This window comes from Rissa tridactyla, chromosome Z (assembly GCF_028500815.1).
Source record: "Rissa tridactyla isolate bRisTri1 chromosome Z, bRisTri1.patW.cur.20221130, whole genome shotgun sequence".
In the NCBI taxonomy this organism is placed as follows: Eukaryota; Metazoa; Chordata; class Aves; order Charadriiformes; family Laridae; genus Rissa; species Rissa tridactyla.
In genome coordinates, this window is record NC_071497.1 from 61383866 (window position 1) to 61405223 (window position 21358).

Sequence of the window (21358 nt, forward strand, 5' to 3'; positions counted from 1 at the left end):
CCTAGCACATTCATAAGGATTCTTATGTCCCTAAGTGATGAAAAAAGGAAGCAAATTTACCAAACACAGACAACCAGAGAAAAGCCTGTTCTTAGTAGATATTTATTCAGATAGGACTGAACCTGATACTCTTCCTTAAATTATAAAGAGTCTTTAAAAATTCATGGGGTGATCACAAGATTTAAAGGATATTGGGAATTCTTATGAAGAGTCCTAAATCTTAAAAAGCGTTCCTCAGAATGTGCTGCATTAAGTTTTCAAACATATGCCTAAAGAAATTATCAGCAAATAAAATAATATATTCACAGAAAGGGAAAAAATAACAAAGTCCTCCAGAATTTTGTGCTTTTCGCCTAACAAGAGGTTTACCCGCCTTTCCCTCACCTGGGGAAAGAACTCTTTTTGTCTGGTTGGTGTTGAGTCTCTCTTGGCTATCCTACTTCTACTTTTCAATAAAGTGACATTGTATCTTTGAGATTTTCACAATTCCACTGACTTTAGATGAAACTGATAAAGGGTTCAAAAAAGTATTACATGGTGGGGTAGGATACAGAGGGAGAAAACATGGGGATGAGGAGAGGTGGACAGACTGACAACTGAGCAGCCAAGTGTACAATATTTGTCTTCAAGTTTGAAAACTTAACACTGAAAAAATGGCCGGACTTTTTAGGAACTGAAGTATTTCCAGAAAGAATTGTTTTAATACTGAGTAACGAAGATTTACTCCTGGGAATAAGGATGTAGATATAGGAAGAGTGTTGCCAGCTCCTAAAGACAAAATCATAGTATTCTAGTTTGGGAGGAGCTTTGAATCAAGCCAAGCCATCAACCTACTATGTTAGAATTTTGTATCCGACTAGCTTGGTCACTTGAGAAGACAACTTATTTTTCTACAACCTAAAACTAAAAGAGGAAAACACCCTTTGATGAAATTCATCATTTAGTAGGCATCTCAGGAGACAGTTTCTTCTGCTTTATCGTCATTACTGTATTTGAATAAAGTGTTATGAAACACTTATAATGAAGATTCAAAATGTATTAAGATGTGAAATTGGAAAAAGAGCATCACAGAAATCATCAACTCCTTGTAGGCAATGGATTTTTGGCTAAATATGGTGTGGAAACATTAGTGTAAAATTACAAAAAATCATATGGAAAAATAGCAAATATGATGTAATGGTCCAAAAAGAGACAGTTCAGATAATCAGACCCGTATTTCCTTAGCTCAGCCAGCATTTTCATTAAGATGAGCACTGACAGAAAGAAGTCACCTTTTGTTACTGTCCCATTTTAGACTGTATAAGTAAAGGACAAGCATTCATTCTTATCTGAATGCATGGCAAGACAGTTCATCTTCCACACGCCCTACAGAATAAAGTCTCAGATCAAATCTGCAGTTGGATATAGCTATCAAGGAACAAGAAGACACCACAACTGCAGAGCTACCAGATCCTGTGCTGTCCAAGCTGTCGTAAAACAGAGGTCTAGCAGCCCAGGAAAGCATATACATCTCTGACAATATATTTCTTCTACGTTTGGAAAAAAAATAAATCTTTGATTTTACAACCCTTTACAGTAATACCTGGAATTACAGTGAAAAATTAGTGTCGAGATGCTATATTTCATAGCCAGAGAGTGACAAAGTTCATCGTGCTGTCATTGAGAAGAATGAGGCAGCTGGCACCTCTCATAGCTACTGTTTTCAGATGCCTGAAAGTTCACCTTTTTGTACTATTTGACACTTTTAGGTTATCGTTATTACTAAAGATGACCAAAACCCACCCTCTGCACAAGGTAAAGTGAAATAGTAAGAAATACAAAAAAGGGAAAGCAGCTACTATCTTTAAGACAAGCACTGATGGAAAGACATGACAAGGGCTTTTGCTGGCATCTCCTTTTAGATATCCTGAACAAAAAATGAGCACCTTCTTCTTCAAATTGACAGTATTCCCTTGAAAATTCTGGTCTTAGATCCAGAAAACAGCAAATCACTTCTTGAAAAATCTCCTACTTGATATTAGTAATACAATTTACAAATCTTTCATATTTATGTGAATTAAAAAATCCACAATTTCCCCAAGAAAAAGAGGAAAAAAAGAGTGATCTTACCACTACTTTCACATTTACGATCCAGAACATACTCAAAGACTCACAGTTAGATTTAGTCGGTTAGATTTCTGGAAAACTGATGTTCAACTTTTCTTTGTAGAATAATATCGACCAGTTTTGGTTACTTATATAAAAGGAATCACCACTGATCTATATAGACTGTACAAAACCTACTATTACTTTAAATATACGCAGTTCCGAGTTTAAGCTTACCTGCTTTGAGTTTGTTAAATAGAGTTTTGCGCCCAAATTTAAGACCTGCAACTTTACAAGGTCATCTTCATTAGTGAAGCTCTTGGCTGTCTTTCTCAAAACATCCGGTGCGATCTTTGGAACCCGTTCACAGTACTCCCCAATGAGCCAGAGAATGCTGGCTCTGGCTACCGGCACCTGAGAAAATATTGTGCACTCTAAGTTAACACATACACAAAGACTACTTGTGAACTTGTACATGTGTGTGCTCAGTAACAAGTTAAACAAAATACCATTTAAAGGCAACTACCATGCAAGAAATACAGACCCAAATTAAACACTGTTCAATATGGCCGCTGTGGTAAACTGAATATTCATACCAAATGTAAGATACAGATCCTGCCCCAAAACTCATGCATTACGAGTTGACAAGACAGAACAGGAATGGAAACAGAGGCACACAGAAGAGACGTGTTCATGTTTCACAGTACAAGCTGGTGGCAGCTGGGAAGAGGATCCAAGTCTTCGAGGTGTGGTTGTGAATTCTTGCCACCAGGTTATGCTAAACACCATCTTGAAACAAAACAATGCTTTTTTGCGACTATATTAATACAGAAATGGTTTCCAACAACACAGCTTCCCCAAATCCTGCCTATTTACTTTAAAAACACAACAATTTAAGACCATTGCTATATTTCCTTCATTCTTATTTAAAATTTAATGAGAGTAAATTTCATATTTTTGCAAATCATAGAATCATAGAATTGTTAGGGTCGGAGGGGACCTTAAAGATCATCTAGTTCCAACCCCCCTGCCATGGGCAGGGGCATCTCCCACTAGACCAGGCTGCTCAGAGCCCCGTCCAGCCTGGCCTTGAACACTTCCAGGGATGGGGCTTCCACCACCTCTCTGGGCAACCTGTTCCAGTGTCTCACCACCCTCATGGTGAAGAACTTCTTCCTAACGTCCAGTCTGAATCGTCCCCTCTCTAGTTTTAATCCATTCCCTCTAGTCCTACCATTACCCAACATCCTAAAAAGTCCCTCCCCAGCTTTCTTGTGGGCTCCCTTAAGATACTGGTAGGCCACTATAAGGTCTCCTCGGAGCTTTCTTTTCTCCAGACTGAACAACCTCAACTCCCTCAGCCTGTCCTCATAGGAGAGGTGCTCCAGCCCTCCGATCATCCTTGTGGCCCTTCTCTGGACACGTTGCAGCACGTCCATATCCTTCTTGCAGTAGGGGCTCTAGAATTGGACACAGTACTTCAGGTGGAGTCTCACAAGAGTAGAGCAGAGGGGGAGAATACCTCCCTCGACCTGCTGGCCATGCTTCTCAATGTGCAAGGCCAGCTGAACAGAGAATTTTGGAGAGACAGGAGTTCAAAACTAGGGTTCTCAATTTCTGAATAGCATCTAACCCCTTAATGGAAAACACTCTGGCCAGAAACTTCACACAGGTCTTACTGTTTTGGAGCTAATTGACTGTTTCACTGAACTAAGTGGCAGTAGCAGTTTTTAGATGAAATCCCAGCATATGGTGCTGACTTCAAAAGCACAGTACTGTCACAGACAGAGGGGAACCAAAATGGAAAAGCACAGAAGGAAACAGAAGCTCAAGCTCCATGCAGAGTTTAGAAGCAGTTAGGAGTTAAACGAAATAATGTACACATGCTCTTCTCAAAGGTGAGATAGCCTATATCACTTGGTGGTCAAATTAAAAATTGCATCTGTGTTACATATCTCCCTGAAAACATTGTTCTCCTTCCTTGAGAGGAAGGAAGAAAGCACACGATAAGAACTTTCTTCTAGGAAGAAACATGTCTTGCACAGCACCTACAGACTGTAGTGCGCTCATATCCTGTACAGGCTCTTGTTCAATAGATATTGAAATACTAGAGGAAAAAACAGAACTGTTCCATCCTATCAAATGACTGACTGTAGTTTAGGAAAAAAAGGACAGCTTACAATTGTAACTGCAATTTCACCTGATTTTGCCACTTTTCCTAAAAAAGTTAAAGGCATTTGTACTAACACTTTCCATTACTCCCTACCCTATACAGTGATTTTTAACGAGCTGGAGTACTGCCTCAGGCAAGATTCACAGGAGAAACAAGCTTTAGAAATTCAGCACTGTGGTTCTCAAAGCACTAATTCTTAGCATCTTTTATATATGTTTGTCCTGGTTTGAGCCATACAGGACTAATTTCTCTCCTAAAGCTTGGGAAAACTGCACTTTTAGAAGACTCTAGTGTCTGAATTTGTGAAAATATTTGTTTTATAGCCAGCTATGGTATGTGGCTTTCAAGGTCTCAGTGTCTTTGAGCCTTGCCAGGTGCAGGGACAAGGAGGAGTGAGGCCTGGGCACATGACCCAGGCTGGCCAACAGGACTATTTCACAGCATGAACATCACGTTCAATACAAATTAGAAAGTTTGCTGCGAGTTCTCTCTCCCCCTTGGCGGGAGCAGTCCAGAGAACTCCTTGCCCCAGTGCCGGACCCCTGAGCCCTTCCCTTCCCGCCAAAGCCTCCACACTCGCAGTGTCCGACATTTGCTGCCCACTGCCGGGAGTGCACAGCTTCCTGCTGACATAACTGGCTGAGTATTATCCTTGTATATCTTATATTGGTATCGACATCAATATTGGATCTTTAGTATTATAAATGTTAATTATTTAGTCTTATCTATTAAATCTGTTTATCTTTCAGCTTGGTTTCCATGGTTTTTTCTCAATTCCCCTTCCTGGGTGGGGAGGGGTTATTAGGTGAGAGAATAAATGTCTAAATGACAGTAAATTGTTGTGGGTTCCTCAGACCATAACAATGTTTTAATTACTTTTCCAGCCTATGTCATGTATGAATATCTATTTCTCAGAATTACAACAGGAACCAACTACTAAGTATCCTACCTTGTATACACATAAAATTTGAAAGTACTGCTTTCCAGTTACATTCATAAAAGGTAACAAGTGCAAGTAAACTCCAAGGTTCAGGATAGTAATTCGCAAATGATGGTCCACAGTCCCTAATAAATGGCCCACTAAGCCACACTAAAGAAATACTAATTATGTTCACGAGAAATTTTGATGATTAGACATCGTTTACTGCTCCAGAAAGTTTGTCAACAGTTTGGAACACAGCGAACCTGACAATATCTGCCTCTATACTATACATTTTTCCAAATACACATGCCAATATGTCCTGGTTCCGGTGGGGATAGGGTTAACTTTTCCTGGTATTCCATGCCATGTGAGCCACGCCCACCCTGAGCTGCCGGGGGAGAGGGCAGGAAGTTGCTGCTTAAAAGCGGGCTGGGGCGGCCCGGGTCCGGTCGGCGAGCGGCGAGGGAGCGGCGGTTCCGTAATCGCGTTTGTATATTCCCCTATCCGTGTTGTTGTTGTTGTTGTTTGCCTGTTCCCTTTGCTGTTCTGTTAAACTGCCTTTGTCTCAACCCAAGAGTCTTGCCTTTTCTTACGATTCTTCCTGTGTTAGGAAGGCACGAGCGAGCGGCACGTGGTTCTTTGTTGCTGTTTGAGGCTAAACCACGACAGTCCTTTTTGGCGCCCAACGTGGGGCTCGAAGGGTTGAGATAACGACAGAATCCAACTAGAACGTGGAAAAAACAGTTTTAGTTTTTTTTTGTATGCATTTATTTTATTAGGTAAGTAGTCACTGGTCATCATGTTGCTTGGTTTGTTCTCATGGCTGTGTTACATAAATTCCTATATGGCTTATGTACTCCCTGCGATGCTGTTTACCATGTCTGGAAAAGGGATGAGGATTATCATTCTGCTGTCCTGTGTGATATCTGTTTATGATATGATAACATCACTGTTCAGACGGCTATTTTGGGGTGTTTATGTGGTTTTGCTGTCCTGTCCGTACATTGGACACCGTCTCTCAGAATTTGTTAATAATTTCCCCAGCCCTTTTGCCTCCCTTTTCTCCTTCGGGTCAGGTATGACAGCTTTTGAGAATTTTGAATATCCTTGGGATACTCAAACTAGCGTGTTCGTAGTGCTATGTCTCCTGAATACGTTCCAGGTCTTGTTTAGGGTTAAGCGACTATTTAAGACTACCACCCGGAGATCTGCTCCGAGGCTGGATAGTCAGGGGTGGCATGGCATGTGGGAGAGCATGGGCAGGTACCTAGAGAACTACTCACCTCCAATGGTCTGGGACTTCACCCCTGAACAATTACAGGACCCTGATAAAGTGGTAGAATATTTGAAGGGAAAATGCTGTGGCTATTCTAGAGAGGCACAACTCACCGCGCTGTGCTGGGCCCTGGCCAGTATCTACCAGGCACTGCTCAGAATTATGCAGCACCCTCAAGGGGAAGAGATGGAAACCAGACCGGCAGCCCCTGCGGCGGCCCCTGCGGCTACTGCAATCCTTGCGACAGACACTGCGGCTACTGCAACCCCCGTGGTAGCCACTGCAGTTACTCCAACCCCCATAGCAGCCACTGCCACTGAACCAGGGAACCAACCCGTGCCGGTATCAGTTGCCCCCATACAAAAGAAGAAGTACACAAAGAAATCAGTTCGCTTAGTAAGAGATGATGATGAACGAGGGCCATCACGAGAGCAGGAGGAAGAGGCAGAACCAGAGATAATTACTCGATCCCTATCCTTGAGTGAGCTGCGGGATATGCGAAAAGATTTTAGCCGACTTTCAGGCGAGCACATTGTCACCTGGCTGCTCCGGTGCTGGGATAATGGGGCCAGTAGCCTGGAATTAGAGGGTAGGGAGGCCAGGCAGCTGGGATCCCTGTCTAGGGAAGGCGGCATTGACAAGGCGATCGGGAAAAAGACCCAAGCCCTCAGCCTCTGGAAACGACTCCTGTTAGGCGTGAGGGAGAGGTACCCCTTCAGCGAGGATGTTGTATGTCAGCCAAGCAAGTGGACTACCATGGAAGGAGGTATCCAGTACCTGAGAGAATTAGCCATGCGGGAGATGATTTATTATGACTTGGACAATGCAGACTTACCCACAGACCCTGATGAGGTGCGATGCACAAGGCCCATGTGGCGGAAGTTTGTACGGAGCGCACCATCGTCATATGCCAACTCCCTGGCAGTAATGGAATGGAAAGGTGAAGAGGGACCAACGGTGGATGAGGTAGCTGGCCGGCTCCGGCGATATGAAGAAAGTCTCTCTTCCCCCCTTGTCTCAGCTGTGGAGAAACTGTCGCGGAAGGTCCAGCAACTTGAAGAGAATATGTTCTACTCCCCACCTGCACGGGCCAGCATCTCAGCTATTAGAAGCAGGCATTTCCCCACTCAAGAGAGAGAGTACAGAGGGTACACACCACGAGGCACCCTGTGGTTCTACCTGCGGGACCACGGAGAGGACATGAGGAAGTGGGATGGACAACCTACTTCGATCCTGTGGACATGGGTACAGGAGTTGCAAGGAAGGACAACCACAAAAGGGGATCCCTCCAGGAAAAGTGCCGCCCCAGTTTCCAGTGGGCCGTTCCCCAGACAGAGCAGAAGGCCTGATCTTGCTTCTGATCCTCCTGAAGGAACTTCCAAGTCATTTATGCAAGAAGTGAGTAATGGATACTATGACCAGTATTAGGGGGGCCCTGCCTCCGGCCAGGTGGAGGAAAGGGACAACCGGGTTTATTGGACGGTGTGGATTCGATGGCCTGGCACATCAGACCCACAGGAGTATAAGGCTCTAGTGGACACGGGTGCGCAGTGTACTTTAATACCATCAAGCTATAGAGGTGCAGAACCCATTTGTATTTCTGGGGTGACAGGGGGATCCCAAGAGTTGACTGTACTGGAGGCAGAAGTGAGCCTAACTGGGAATGAGTGGTAAAAGCATCCCATTGTGACTGGCCCAGAGGCTCCATGCATCCTTGGTATAGATTACCTCAGGAGAGGGTATTTTAAGGACCCAAAAGGGTACCGCTGGGCCTTTGGCATAGCTGCTTTGGAGACAGAGGAAGTTAAACAGTTGTCTGCCTTGCCTGGTCTCTCGGAGGATTCTTCTGTTGTGGGGTTGTTGAGGGTCAAAGAACAACAGGTGCCGATTGCTACCACAACGGTGCATCGGCGGCAATATCACACTAACCGAGACTCTCTGATTCCCATCCATGAGCTGATTCGTCAACTAGAGGTCCAAGGAGTGATCAGCAAGACTCGCTCACCCTTTAACAGTCCCATATGGCCGGTGCGAAAATCTAATGGAGAGTGAAGGCTAACTGTAGACTATCGTGGTCTGAATGAAGTCACGCCACCGCTGAGTGCTGCCGTGCCGGACATGCTAGAACTCCAGTACGAACTGGAGTCCAAGGCAGCCAAGTGGTATGCCACGATTGATATAGCGAATGCATTCTTCTCAATCCCTTTGGCAGCAGAGTGCAGGCCACAGTTTGCTTTCACTTGGAGGGGCATCCAATACACCTGGAATCGACTGCCCCAGGGGCGGAAACACAGCCCCACCATTTGCCATGGACTGATCCAGACTGCACTGGAACAGGGTGAAGCTCCAGAACATCTGCAGTACATTGATGACATCATTGTATGGGGAAACACAGCAGAAGAAGTTTTTGAGAAAGGGAGTAAAATAGTCCAAATCCTTCTGAACGCTGGTTTTGCTATAAAGCGAAGTAAGGTCAAGGGACCTGCGCAGGAGATCCAGTTTTTAGGAATAAAATGGCAAGATGGACGCCGTCAGATTCCAATGGATGTGATCAACAAAATAGCAGCTATGTCTCCACCAACTAGTAAAAAGGAAACACAGGCTTTCTTAGGTATTGTGGGTTTTTGGAGAATGCATATCCCAGATTACAGTCAAATTGTAAGCCCTCTGTATCAAGTAACCCGGAAGAAGAATGATTTTAAATGGGGTCCTGAGCAACGACAAGCTTTTGAACAAATCAAACAGGAAATAGTCCATGCAGTGGCCCTGGGGCCAGTCCGGGCAGGACAAGATGTTAAAAATGTGCTCTACACTGCAGCCGGGGAGAACGGCCCTACCTGGAGCCTCTGGCAGAAAGCACCAGGGGAGACTCGAGGTCGACCCCTAGGGTTTTGGAGTCGTGGATACAGAGGATCCGAAGCCCGCTACACTCCAACAGAAAAAGAGATATTGGCAGCATATGAAGGGGTTCGAGCTGCTTCGGAAGTAGTTGGTACAGAAGCACAGCTCCTCTTAGCACCTCGACTGCCGGTGCTGGGTTGGATGTTCAAAGAAAGGGTCCCCACCACACATCATGCAACCGATGCTACATGGAGTAAGTGGATTGCACTGATCACGCAGCGAACTCGAATGGGAAACCCCAGTCGCCCGGGAATTCTGGAAGTGATCATGGACTGGCCAGAAGGCAAGGATTTCGGAATGTCACCAGAGGAGGAGGTGACGCGTGCAGAAGAGGCCCCACCATATAATAAACTGCCAGAAAATGAGAAGAAATATGCCTTGTTCACTGATGGGTCCTGCCGTATTGTGGGAAAGCATCGAAAGTGGAAGGCTGCTGTGTGGAGTCCTACACGACGGGTTGCAGAAGCCAGTGAGGGACAGGGTGAATCGAGCCAGTTTGCAGAGGTGAAGGCTATTCAGCTGGCTTTGGACATTGCTGAGCGAGAAAAATGGCCAGTACTTTATCTCTACACTGACTCATGGATGGTGGCAAATGCTCTGTGGGGGTGGTTACAGCAGTGGAAGCAGGGCAACTGGCAGCGCAGAGGCAAACCCATCTGGGCTGCTGACCTATGGCAAGATATTGCTGCCTGGATAGAGAATCTGATTGTGAAAGTACGCCATGTAGATGCCCACGTACCGAAGAATCGGGCCACGGAGGAACATCAGAACAACCAGCAGGTGGATCGGGCCGCTAGGATTGAAGTGGTTCAGGTGGATCTGGACTGGCAACATAAGGGTGAACTATTCATAGCTCGGTGGGCCCATGACTCCTCAGGCCATCAAGGGAGAGATGCGACATATAGATGGGCTCGTGACCGAGGGGTGGACTTGACCATGGACACTATTGCACAGGTCATCCATGAATGTGAGACATGCGCTGCGATCAAACAAGCCAAGCGTTTGAAGCCTCTTTGGTATGGAGGGCGATGGCTGAAATACAAATATGGGGAGGCCTGGCAGATTGATTATATCACACTGCCACAAACCCGTCAAGGCAAGCGCTATGTGCTCACAATGGTGGAAGCAACCACTGGATGGCTGGAAACATACCCTGTGCCCCATGCCACTGCCCGGAACACTATCCTGGGCCTTGAAAAGCAAGTCCTGTGGCGACATGGTACCCCAGAGAGAATTGAGTCGGACAATGGGACTCATTTCCGAAACAGCCTCATAGACACCTGGGCCAAAGAGCATGGTATCGAGTGGGTGTATCACATCCCCTATCACGCCCCAGCCTCTGGGAAGACAGAACGATACAATGGACTGTTAAAAACTACACTGAGAGCAATGGGTGGTGGGACTTTCAAACACTGGGATACGCATTTAGCAAAAGCTACCTGGCTAGTTAACACCAGGGGATCTAACAATCGGGCTGGCCCTGCCCAATCAAAACTTCCACGTACTGTAGAAGGGGATAAAGTCCCCGTAGTGCACATGAAGAATATGCTAGGGAAGACAGTCTGGGTTAGTCCTGCCTCAGGCAAAGGCAAACCCACCCGTGGGATTGCTTTTGCCCAAGGACCTGGATGCACTTGGTGGGTGATGCGGAAGGATGGGGAAGTCCGATGTGTACCTCATGGAGATCTGATTTTGGGCGAGAATAGCCAATGAATCAGATTGTGTGCTGTTAATTGCTAAGTAACACTGTCACTGTATGTCCTCATTGCTATAATTGCTATCAGTTGTACTACAAGTAAGGTACAGGGATGATGGGATAAGAACTGATCTCAGCAGCCGGCGCCCAGCAGTTTCCTCAAGATCTACATCTTCAGCCCACGGACTGCGTGCATGAGCCACACCAGGTGCACCAGTCACAAGCTCCGAAAAAATGCAGCATGCAACAGACCAGCACCACCCAGCATCTCACCTGCCCTGAGAGACTGTTCTAACAGATGGAGCCCAAAGCCATGGATTAAAAGAACTCAACGGACACTTTGGAGGGATGACCCATAAACTAAGGGCATTATATGTGTGTGTATATATATATATATATAAAACAGGGGAAAGTGGTGGCAATTCATTGGAACCTGCTGGGCGTGGCATAGATGGTATGGAATAAGGGGTGGATAATGTCCTGGTTCCGGTGGGGATAGGGTTAACTTTTCCTGGTATTCCATGCCATGTGAGCCACGCCCACCCTGAGCTGCCGGGGGAGAGGGCAGGAAGTTGCTGCTTAAAAGCGGGCTGGGGCGGCCCGGGTCCGGTCGGCGAGCGGCGAGCGGCGGGGGAGCGGCGGTTCCGTAATCGCGTTTGTATATTCCCCTATCCGTGTTGTTGTTGTTTGCCTGTTCCCTTTGCTGTTCTGTTAAACTGCCTTTGTCTCAACCCAAGAGTCTTGCCTTTTCTTACGATTCTTCCTGTATTAGGAAGGCACGAGCGAGCGGCACGTGGTTCTTTGTTGCCGTTTGAGGCTAAACCACGACACAATAAAAATATAAACAGGCATATCATGGGGAGAAGAGAGGACTGCCTCTGCTGTAAGAGAAAGCAACCGGATCACACAAAGACCGAATACAGAGTACAACAACAAAAAAATCCCCTCAAGAGATAAATGCCAATTCTAAACATGGAAAAGATATTTAAGGTAGAGGTAACAACGTATTGAGAACAGTATAACACAGTGATTTAACGTACATAAATATATGTAAATACTGATTAAGACAGTTTAATTTTTTTTGGTGAATTGACAAAAAAGTTAAATGGTCTTGGAACTTACAGTGAGAGAGGGGAACAAGCTACTGAACAACTGCTAAATATAAAAACTTTAAATGCAGTCAGAGTATGTTCGCTTGCAAAATGGTAAAACTGATGCCATTACTGTACACTGATTTCAGAAGGGAAAGAGGTTATTTCTAATGTTCCAAAGGTTACACTACATTAAGACCTCACTCCTAATCTATTATTTTAAATTGGGCTAAAGAATAGTAATTGAGTGGTACATTAAATTTTCCAGTATTGGAGCAGTTCAAGTTGCCTGCTGTACAGATAGATACCTCTAAATAAGAATATATAGGCAACTTCAGATTTCAGTTATGCTAGATTTATTTTTCTAAAATATTTCATTACAGTCTTGTTAAAATATTAGAATTCTACAAGATATCACCAAGTACCGCAGCCTATTAGAAACATCCCTTTTCCTATTATTGTCTTTTGATAAAGCAAAAATAGCTCACAGAGCCAATCAATTTTAGTAATAGTATTAATTATGAAAGACAACCATCAGTATTGTACTTTTCCTAGTCAAACTCAGCATTACACTTTAAAACCACAATGAAATATATTCAAATATATTTAAACAGTGTGCATTTAAGCACTGTGTTTTACTATTTAAAGTTTTTTTCCAGTTTGTAAAACGTAATTATTAGAGTAATAAACTAGTTTTAGAATGTAAAACAAATAGACTAAACAAAGCCTTATTTGAAAAATAGTGACAACAGAAGATAGATTAATTTTTTCGTGAGACACTGCCTTTTAACCAGGTGGTTAGCTTATTATGTAAATACTGTATATATTAAACACCATTTTGTGCAATAAGAATCAATATCAATCAGAGACTTTTGAATCAAAACCTGAGTGGAAGCCATTTTAATGAAAAGTGTACGTTGAACTGATGAACCCAATGTTTCTGTGTCACTGGATTCATTTGGGGTCAAAATCACACAATATTTTTAGATTTTTTTTTCCCTGTTTAAGTCTCCCAGTCTTCAACCATGTAATATCAAGTGCATGATCCTGCAGCCGTTGTTTCCAGGGCATTCAAAACAGCAAACAAGAAATGAAGCCACTTCTAGACCTTCACTGCCTTTTCCAGTATAGCTTAAGCAGGGACCTTGAATTGACAAAAATGCAGGAAATAATACTTTCATTATTCAGCCCTGCTCTGCATTATCCTCAAAGGCAAACATGATTGTAAATTACTTTGCCTGATGTTTTGTTCCGTATGCCCTGAGCAAGTGGTTAAGTGCACTTTTTAAGCCTTAGTACCAGAAGGCAGCTTCTATTGCCATTTTAACCCATTACCTGTCTGGAGGAAAAGAAACAAACGGTTAAAAAAAACCAAACCAACAAACCAGCCAGACCCTCTCCCCTCAAAGCAAGACTCCGGTTACTTACAGCAGTTAGAAAAAGGCATTATAAAGATTTTACAGATCACTCTAGGCAACACAATTAAAAAGCTGTTGTAGTTCAGCTCTAACCTTTTTACACAACATAACAGGCTAAAGTATAACTTAAAATTGCCAATTCTGGTTATCCGCTTTTGTCACAAAATGAGGAGATATCCAAATTGCAAATGGGGTCTAATTCTCTGCATCCAGCAGAAAATTTGCATAGCTAGCAATTTTTAAAATTTTACTCGGAATCTGAAATGGAAAGAGGGATGAAGTTGATGTGAAATGTCAGACTGGCAGCAAGAAGAAAAGGCACACAGGAAAGAAGAGGAGTCAAAGACAACTGTTTTATTGTTTTCAAATGGTAGACCTTCGAGGACTCCTCCATTATTTGAACCTCTACACATAAAATTCCTTTAAAATGGATCTCCACTAATGACCACCCCCTCTTATATAGTGTACAGGTTTTGTTTAAATTGTGTTTTATTCAAGCTGAATATTTGTTCCAAGTTGAGTGTACAGTGTTCCTGGACACAGTGTCCCAAAGGCTACGTATCCCTCTCAAATTCGAAAACATTACATAGCAAGTGAAAAAATGATCAAATTATGACAATTGTTCATTAAGGCACTACTTACACAAAGATTTAAAAAATACATTATTGAAGTGTAACCTAGGGAAGACAATGTGGCTAGAATCTGAAGCTTGCAGAACTGAAATACATATGAACATATGAATGTCACACCTTGCGATACCTTCCCAATATTGAGGGAAAGGAGAACTTAAAGCAAGACAGTTGCCTGTGCTGTGAAGTCATACCAGAAATATATCAATAAGCAGCATTTATGTAGGAATACTGCAGAGGAAGTTAAGTTTGTTATTGTTGGATGAATGGACACAGCAGTGACAAAAACTCCCAGTCACCTACTCTAGTAATAAGAACGCCAACCCAAACCAGTAATTATTAATTCTTAATTGCAAGTGACATGTTTTTCACCACATATTAAGCTCTTCAAAGGTACACGCACCTATCTTATTTTCCCTCTAAATTTGCAACTCCTTCCCCTGTCTTTATCCCATCAAGAAGGGTTCCTCCTCATCCCTAGATTAGAAAACACTTTAGACTTCTCTCATATTGTTACTCGTATCATAAAAAGAACTAAGAATATGTCTGTAATGAAAACCAAGGATGTCAGAATTCACCAGCTATCAAAATAAAAACACCTACCTTAGTACTAGTATAGGGGACAGTCTGGAGAAAAATCACACCAGAACTACAAGATTTCCACCACCCAGAAAGCAATCACTACTGTGTACAATGTAGCATCAAAAATTATTTTTCTAAAAAGAAAAAGCTAGAAACTATTTTGGAGACTACTGCAGTTTTTTTATATGAGGAAACACACAAATGTAGTACACTATTGAGACATTATTACTCAGAGCTAATTCTTGCTAGGTTGATTTACATTCATTCATTGCTAAAATGAAATAAGATAAATCAAAAGAGGCATACTTTGAATTTAAACAAAAGCATTTTTTGTTAATCCAGTTTAATCAATCCAGTTTAACCAATCCCCTTAAATATAATTCAGATTAAATCTGCAAGTATTTGCACTTAGACACATTCTGGACCACAGGCATTTTGAAGGAAAGGTTTTCTAAAAAGGGTAGTCTATATGACTACATGACACATATTTGACGAGGGAATATTCTAAAAGCTTTTGAAAAAGTCCCTCAGTAACATCTTCGAAAATGTCATCCTTTACAGGGTGTAAAAGACTAAAACCCAGCTACAATGGAAGGCAATCATCAGATGTCCCACAGGGACCTATAGGGGAAAACGTGCTGTTCAACAGACTTGCAAGTAACCTAGAAGAGGGCTATCTAATGAGGAGACAGTCAATTTTGCTGGATGCAAAATTATTCAAGGTAATTTAAACTAAAATAGAGCCTGAACAGTTGAAGAGGACTTATTAGTGATACTTAAAAATTGTGCAGAAGTGATGCAGCTGGCCTTGAAACATTCATAACAGGACTTAAAAAAATAAAATACATAATTCTACACATATCGATGGACCCCAAACTATTTCTAGGGAAAAATATCTTGGAATCATTAATATTTTCAGAGAATTGTAGAATTGTTAAGTCAATGTTCTGTGGAAGTCAAAAGACAGACAACACCAGGAAAGCAAGATAAGAAATACAAAACAAGTAATATCATTATGTCACTAATTAAAATTTCTCATTCATACTCTGACTACTGTGCGCACTTCTGGTCACTCCACTTCAAAAACCACACGAGTACCAGAAAAGACAAAGAAAAGAGGGAAAGGCTGATCAGACATATGGAATACGAGGAGAGAGTAGAACTTTTAGATTAGTAAGCATAATCCAGACAGCAAATTCAAGCTTCCAGTCAGCGGCTGAGAAGGTTCATTGGAGGTGCATCACGATGAACCTGCTCTTGTCTTTAAATCCCTCTCCCTAAAGCTCCAGTTTTTGCTGCAGCTGAAGATAAGACTATCAAGAAAACTTTTGGACTCAACCAGTATCATCCTTCTTTAAATGCCCCTTTCCCACTTGCATATTTTTTAAATTCCTGTCACACTAAAAACTATCCACACAAAACTAATTAAGCCTACCTCAGAGTGAACATCTAGCACAAACTAGCACTGCTTAGATCTCTCGCCCACAACTCAACAAGTCATTAAATTATAAAGCATGTTGATGTTATTAACACATTAACAGCCAAGTGGCAACATTTCTGATTTTTACAAATTTAAGTTTAAAGAGATCCAATTATTCTCTTGTTTAGTATCTTCAGAACACCATCAGACATGCATTTCTCAACTTTTGAAGTATGTGGAGAAAAGGAGCTGGAATCCAGCTAGATTGAGTTGTATGTGCATATACCTATGCACAGCTCAAGGTATTCAACAAATATCAGACATAAAATAGATCCCATAGATCTTTGCCTGGGCATACCTGAGACAGAAGTTTAAGGTACAAATGATGACACACAAAAGCAAAGGAAGAAAAATAAGCACTCTTTTCAGATATATAAGAAAAAAATCAGTCAAAGGACAAACTGAAATGGACCTAGTCCTAAGCTTTACTGTAAATGAGAGTTAGTGGTCTACAAGAGCTCCGTAGTTCTTAGTTGAACTACCTAATATTTCTTATAGTTGGTCAGATATGTTTAGCTTACTATGCATCCTATCACTTTCTAAATGGCTTCTGTAGATGAAGAAGATGAAGACAAGAATAAAGACAAGATGAAGACAAGAATAAGTAAATTTTAGATTGGATGAAATGAAAGAAACATTGCCACAACAGATTTTTAGGCACCTCATCATTGACAACCACAACCTCAGGCTAACACAAGTGAAATTTGTAAGAACATGAATGAAATAAATTCAGGCACCGACTCAAAAATGTAATCTATTCAGTTTACACTGTTTTTTTATTTTAGTGGCTAGTGTTCACCGTTCACCTAAATTAAATCATGACAGAACAATCAAAACGTTTATTTTTACCTTTTCTATTTAATTGTATTAAATTCTGTTCATGCTTTTGGCTGTGTTTTACGTAGTATTAAATTAATCTTGACTCTAAAAAACACCAAAGAATTTCTTTGCCTACACTCCCTCACCCTCCAGTTACTTTCAAGTTCATTCAAGACCATATCATTTGGCTGCTCCTCCTATGTTCAAATGCAAGAGTCCTTTAAAGACAGTTGTACGCTCTCGCATAAAGGAATAAGGTAGGTCCCTTAAGTTTCAATCTCAATTTAAAAAATGAGACCAGAAACACTTTCCCCAATGGAAGAGGTCAGAAAAAGAATAATCTGTGTAAGATGTGTGTGTACAAAAGTGTGTGTGTATGTATGTATGAATACTGTATGTCAAAGTAATAAAGGTCAGTAATCCTTGCTTTGTGTCTCTATGTTTTACAGCAGACAAAAACCAAGGCAACTGTGTTATGTCAACTCACAACCACTATTGCCATAGTAAGATCAATGTTTAAAAGACGCCTGCAGATCTCAGGAATTCCAGCAGTGCTTTATGAAATGTCAAAATTTCAAACGCAGATCCTCAGTAACTATACAATCTAAATACCACCTTCTTAAACATGTAAAAATATGCTTATCCTTTTCAGAAGTGACTGAAGGGATTCAGGGGCTTGGACTCAATGACCTTTAGAGGTCCCTTCCAACTCAAATAATTCTGTAAAGGAATACATCCATTTGCAAACATAATTGGTGCAAGTTATTTCAGGATAATGATATGGCATTCAAATTATAAATATTAACTTCTTCCAAATTATTCTTAAATCCAAAGTCCTAAACACAGCAAGGAAGTTAAACTTCTGGAAGTTATTAAAAAAATTACAGGGAAAAATGTAAAAAAAGATGTACAACAATCATCCTGGAAAGACTACAGCATCACTATCACTGCTTCCTTCATGGATAACAAGCATAATTCACATTCAGATTTTGATTTTTAGTTTATTCCTATGACTCTCTGTTCTACAGACTCTTCTCCTACTACTTAACCATTTTCTCATATTTTGTACAGCCTCATTATTGGAGAACATGAGTACATTGAAGTAGTTCAAGTACTGCATGTCTTCCTCCCCCGCCCTTATTCAACTTAAAAAAGGATTTTCTTTTCCAAAAAAAATCCTCATCTTTAAAACATTAAATATTTACAGAAGTATTAATTAGCTACAAAACTCTTTTAAGTGTTAAAGAAAATATTTAGAAAACAACTATTTTCTCTCATACAGCATATGGAAATAAGATGACAAACTCATTTGGCAAAGTGCCAGAAGATGCATGTAATAAGATTATACACAATTCATGAGATTGTAATCATCAATCAAAATATTGCAGAAATTTCCTGAAAACACAGATGATTATTACAAAATAGGTAATACTTATTTGACATGTAATTAGCAGTAGTATCTTATAGACCTTTTTGATTCTGCGTAAGAGAAATCCAGTAGAATTATATTTTCTTTACATCAGTTATGAATTTTGATCATCAGCTCTTAGCCGCCAAAGTTTTGTTTAATCTGTTCAGTAAGCGTGAACTGAGAAGACCACATTTCCTTTTTCTTTTAATATTCCAAACTTTGCCAAATTCAACTATGGAAAATAAAAGATTCACTGATTTAGAAACTATTTACTGCACCATCATCAATAAATGTGTAATTATATGAAACTGAACAGTCCTATTTATAGCATATAGAAAAAAATAATTACTGACAGATCAAAATCTGTCACCTTTGGGGTATGACACAATAGGAAGCTAATGTGTCTTCAGCCTTCCACTATAATTTAGGATAGTCCACTAAATGTTTTATCAATAACCGGGACTATAAGGAGAATTTGGAAAGTAAATATCGACTTACCTAAACATAAATTTAATCTAAGGACAGATAATAGGCAACAATGTAAACTGTAGTGTTAAATGCCACAGAACCTTAAACACCCAGAAGATAAAAGTGCGACTTCAAAAAACATTGCAACACGCTCACAGCAGAGTGTCTGGTACCATGGAAATGTCAGGTGACTTGGGGGTAGGGAAAAAGATTTAGAATAAAATTTTTTCAACTCCACTCCAGATCAGTAAGACAACAGACTGAAAATCCTCAAGTTAAGTGCTGTTTTGCCCTTATTTTCTTTTCAACTTACCCACTCCATGCTCTAAACCTGCTATTCACCTTGGCCTAATGGTACTAGCATCCTTAACATTTCCAGGATCTCATTCAAAATAGCTTACCAGATCTAAGGCACAAACTGATGCCATCTGATAGCTTCTACTTCCTCTTCCTTAAGATCATGAAAATTATATTTTATGTCAAAAATAAAAAATTGTGTTGTATTTTTTTAATATATCTATTTCCATTTATGGCCCAAATTAAAAGGAGATTGCATGATTTTTATCATTTAACAAGGAACATAAGACGCTGTACACAAATACTCACTGTAATGTTATCCAAGAGTTTGGCCATATGCTTAATAATTTCACCATGGTGCGCTGGTTGGGTTTGCAGCAGTTTCTTAATGACAACAACACTTTCAGCAACTACAATTTCTGTTTAAGACAAAACAAATTATGAATTTTAAAAGCATTTATGCAAAAGAAAAAGCCATAAATAATTGACTGTAAAAGATATCAGCTTTCAATATTAGCTTTGCAGAACTGAATTCTATTTACTTGGTAACAAAGATGTAAACCACTCTACTAAGCAATACAAGTTCAGCTTCCAGAATCAAGTTATAAGCAGCAAAAAAAGACAGAGAAATGTTCTAAATGTAAAAATACCATTTTATTACATACTTTTTTTAAAAATTGCCTTTTAGTAAAGCTGCACATTTTTCCTTTTTAAATTGAGGAACAGCATGAAAAAACATCTGTTTTTCAATGAAATTATGCATATTCATAAGTAATTTGCTGTCTGCATTAAAAATACAAACACTTGTTTAGTTTTCAAAGAAATATACCACATTAAAAGTAATAGCTCATTCAGAAACAAGAGAAATATCTAAACATTTCCTTTGCACTTTTTCACCTTCTAAATGCTCCCTCTCAGGTCTGTAATCTAATCTCTAAAACATTCAAATGAAGCTTCTAAATAGCAAGTTGTTGTAACATTTATGCCAAAGTCATGCACTGGAGTACTTAACTACTGTAACAAGTAACATTCACAGCCTGATGAACTTGTGTGAAATGTACAATTTTTGAAGCTGAAAAAAGCCCACTGGTGCAGAGGTAAGCTTCTATGCAAGAGTAAATTCATGGTGTAAGGAAAGGTGAAGGAAAGTCAAACATGGACAAAGCTGAAACCAAAACAAACGCTATTGTAAGAGTTCAACATAATTCTAATTTTCATTTATACTACAAAAAGGGAGTAACTATTTCTCCTAAACTATCAATGTTGAAAGCAAAGAAAAAGCCTAACAACCATTCGTTAAACATCACAGAGGTATTCCTATATTTCAAGAGTTAATCTGGCACACAGACCATTCACTCTGCAATCAAGCACAATGAGGTTTCAAAAGAACGGTATGGGGAAGAGAACTCTAAATATTTTATAATAGTTTTTTTTTTATGAAAGCAAACTTCTTTTTGAAGAAAAGCTTTTCAAAAGCTCTGAGTATGCATCATTATGCCATAAACCTCTGAAATGCTTAATTTTTAGCTTGCAGCTTTTTGTGTCATCCTTTATTTGACGTGATATCTCACTCATTTTTCTAGACTAATTTCTTGAAGCAAGGTTAACTTGTCTACTTCACATATCTCAAGGACTTGCACAATCCTACAGATCAATTTAATTTAGATTGTGTTTTGCCAGATATTAAAATAAGAAGACAATTCCAAAATTTTAAAACTACGATCTGGAATACTTAGAGTGGGGGACTTTGTAATGACAACCTTCATCATTGAGTGTTTTGTGATACTACTTAACAAGGAGAATGTTTAAGCAAAATAAAACTAAACCCAAAAAACTAAATGGACATGAAGTCATTACTAAAAACACTGGTTGACAGTGTAGAACTGATAATGATAAAATTAAGTGCAGTAGATGAAATGTCATAGGAACTACTTTAAATTTGCTCCCACAGATTGTGCTAAAGAACTGAACCAGAATAGTAAGCGAGTAAACTAGTATGGTTCCTTTTCCATGAGTCTAGATACCAAAAAAGAAAGTACAAACAAAAGCAAAATGAATTTCTATTAGAATAAGGACTGACATAGTCCAGAAAAAAGAGACGGGCTCTTTG

At 40.5% G+C, this 21358-nt stretch overlaps 1 protein-coding gene across 3 annotated transcripts in view; it reads right to left on the reverse strand.

Moving 5' to 3' along the window:
- AP3B1 (adaptor related protein complex 3 subunit beta 1) overlaps window positions 1-21358 on the reverse strand; it is a 178364-nt gene that overhangs the window by 73631 nt on the left and 83375 nt on the right. For all 3 annotated transcript variants that reach the window (XM_054187047.1, XM_054187048.1, XM_054187050.1), the window contains exons 14-15: window positions 19558-19667; window positions 2323-2499 (exon numbers count right to left, since the gene is read on the reverse strand). In XM_054187047.1, the coding sequence (XP_054043022.1) occupies window positions 2323-2499; window positions 19558-19667 (287 nt within the window). The remainder of the gene's footprint in view (window positions 1-2322; window positions 2500-19557; window positions 19668-21358) is intronic.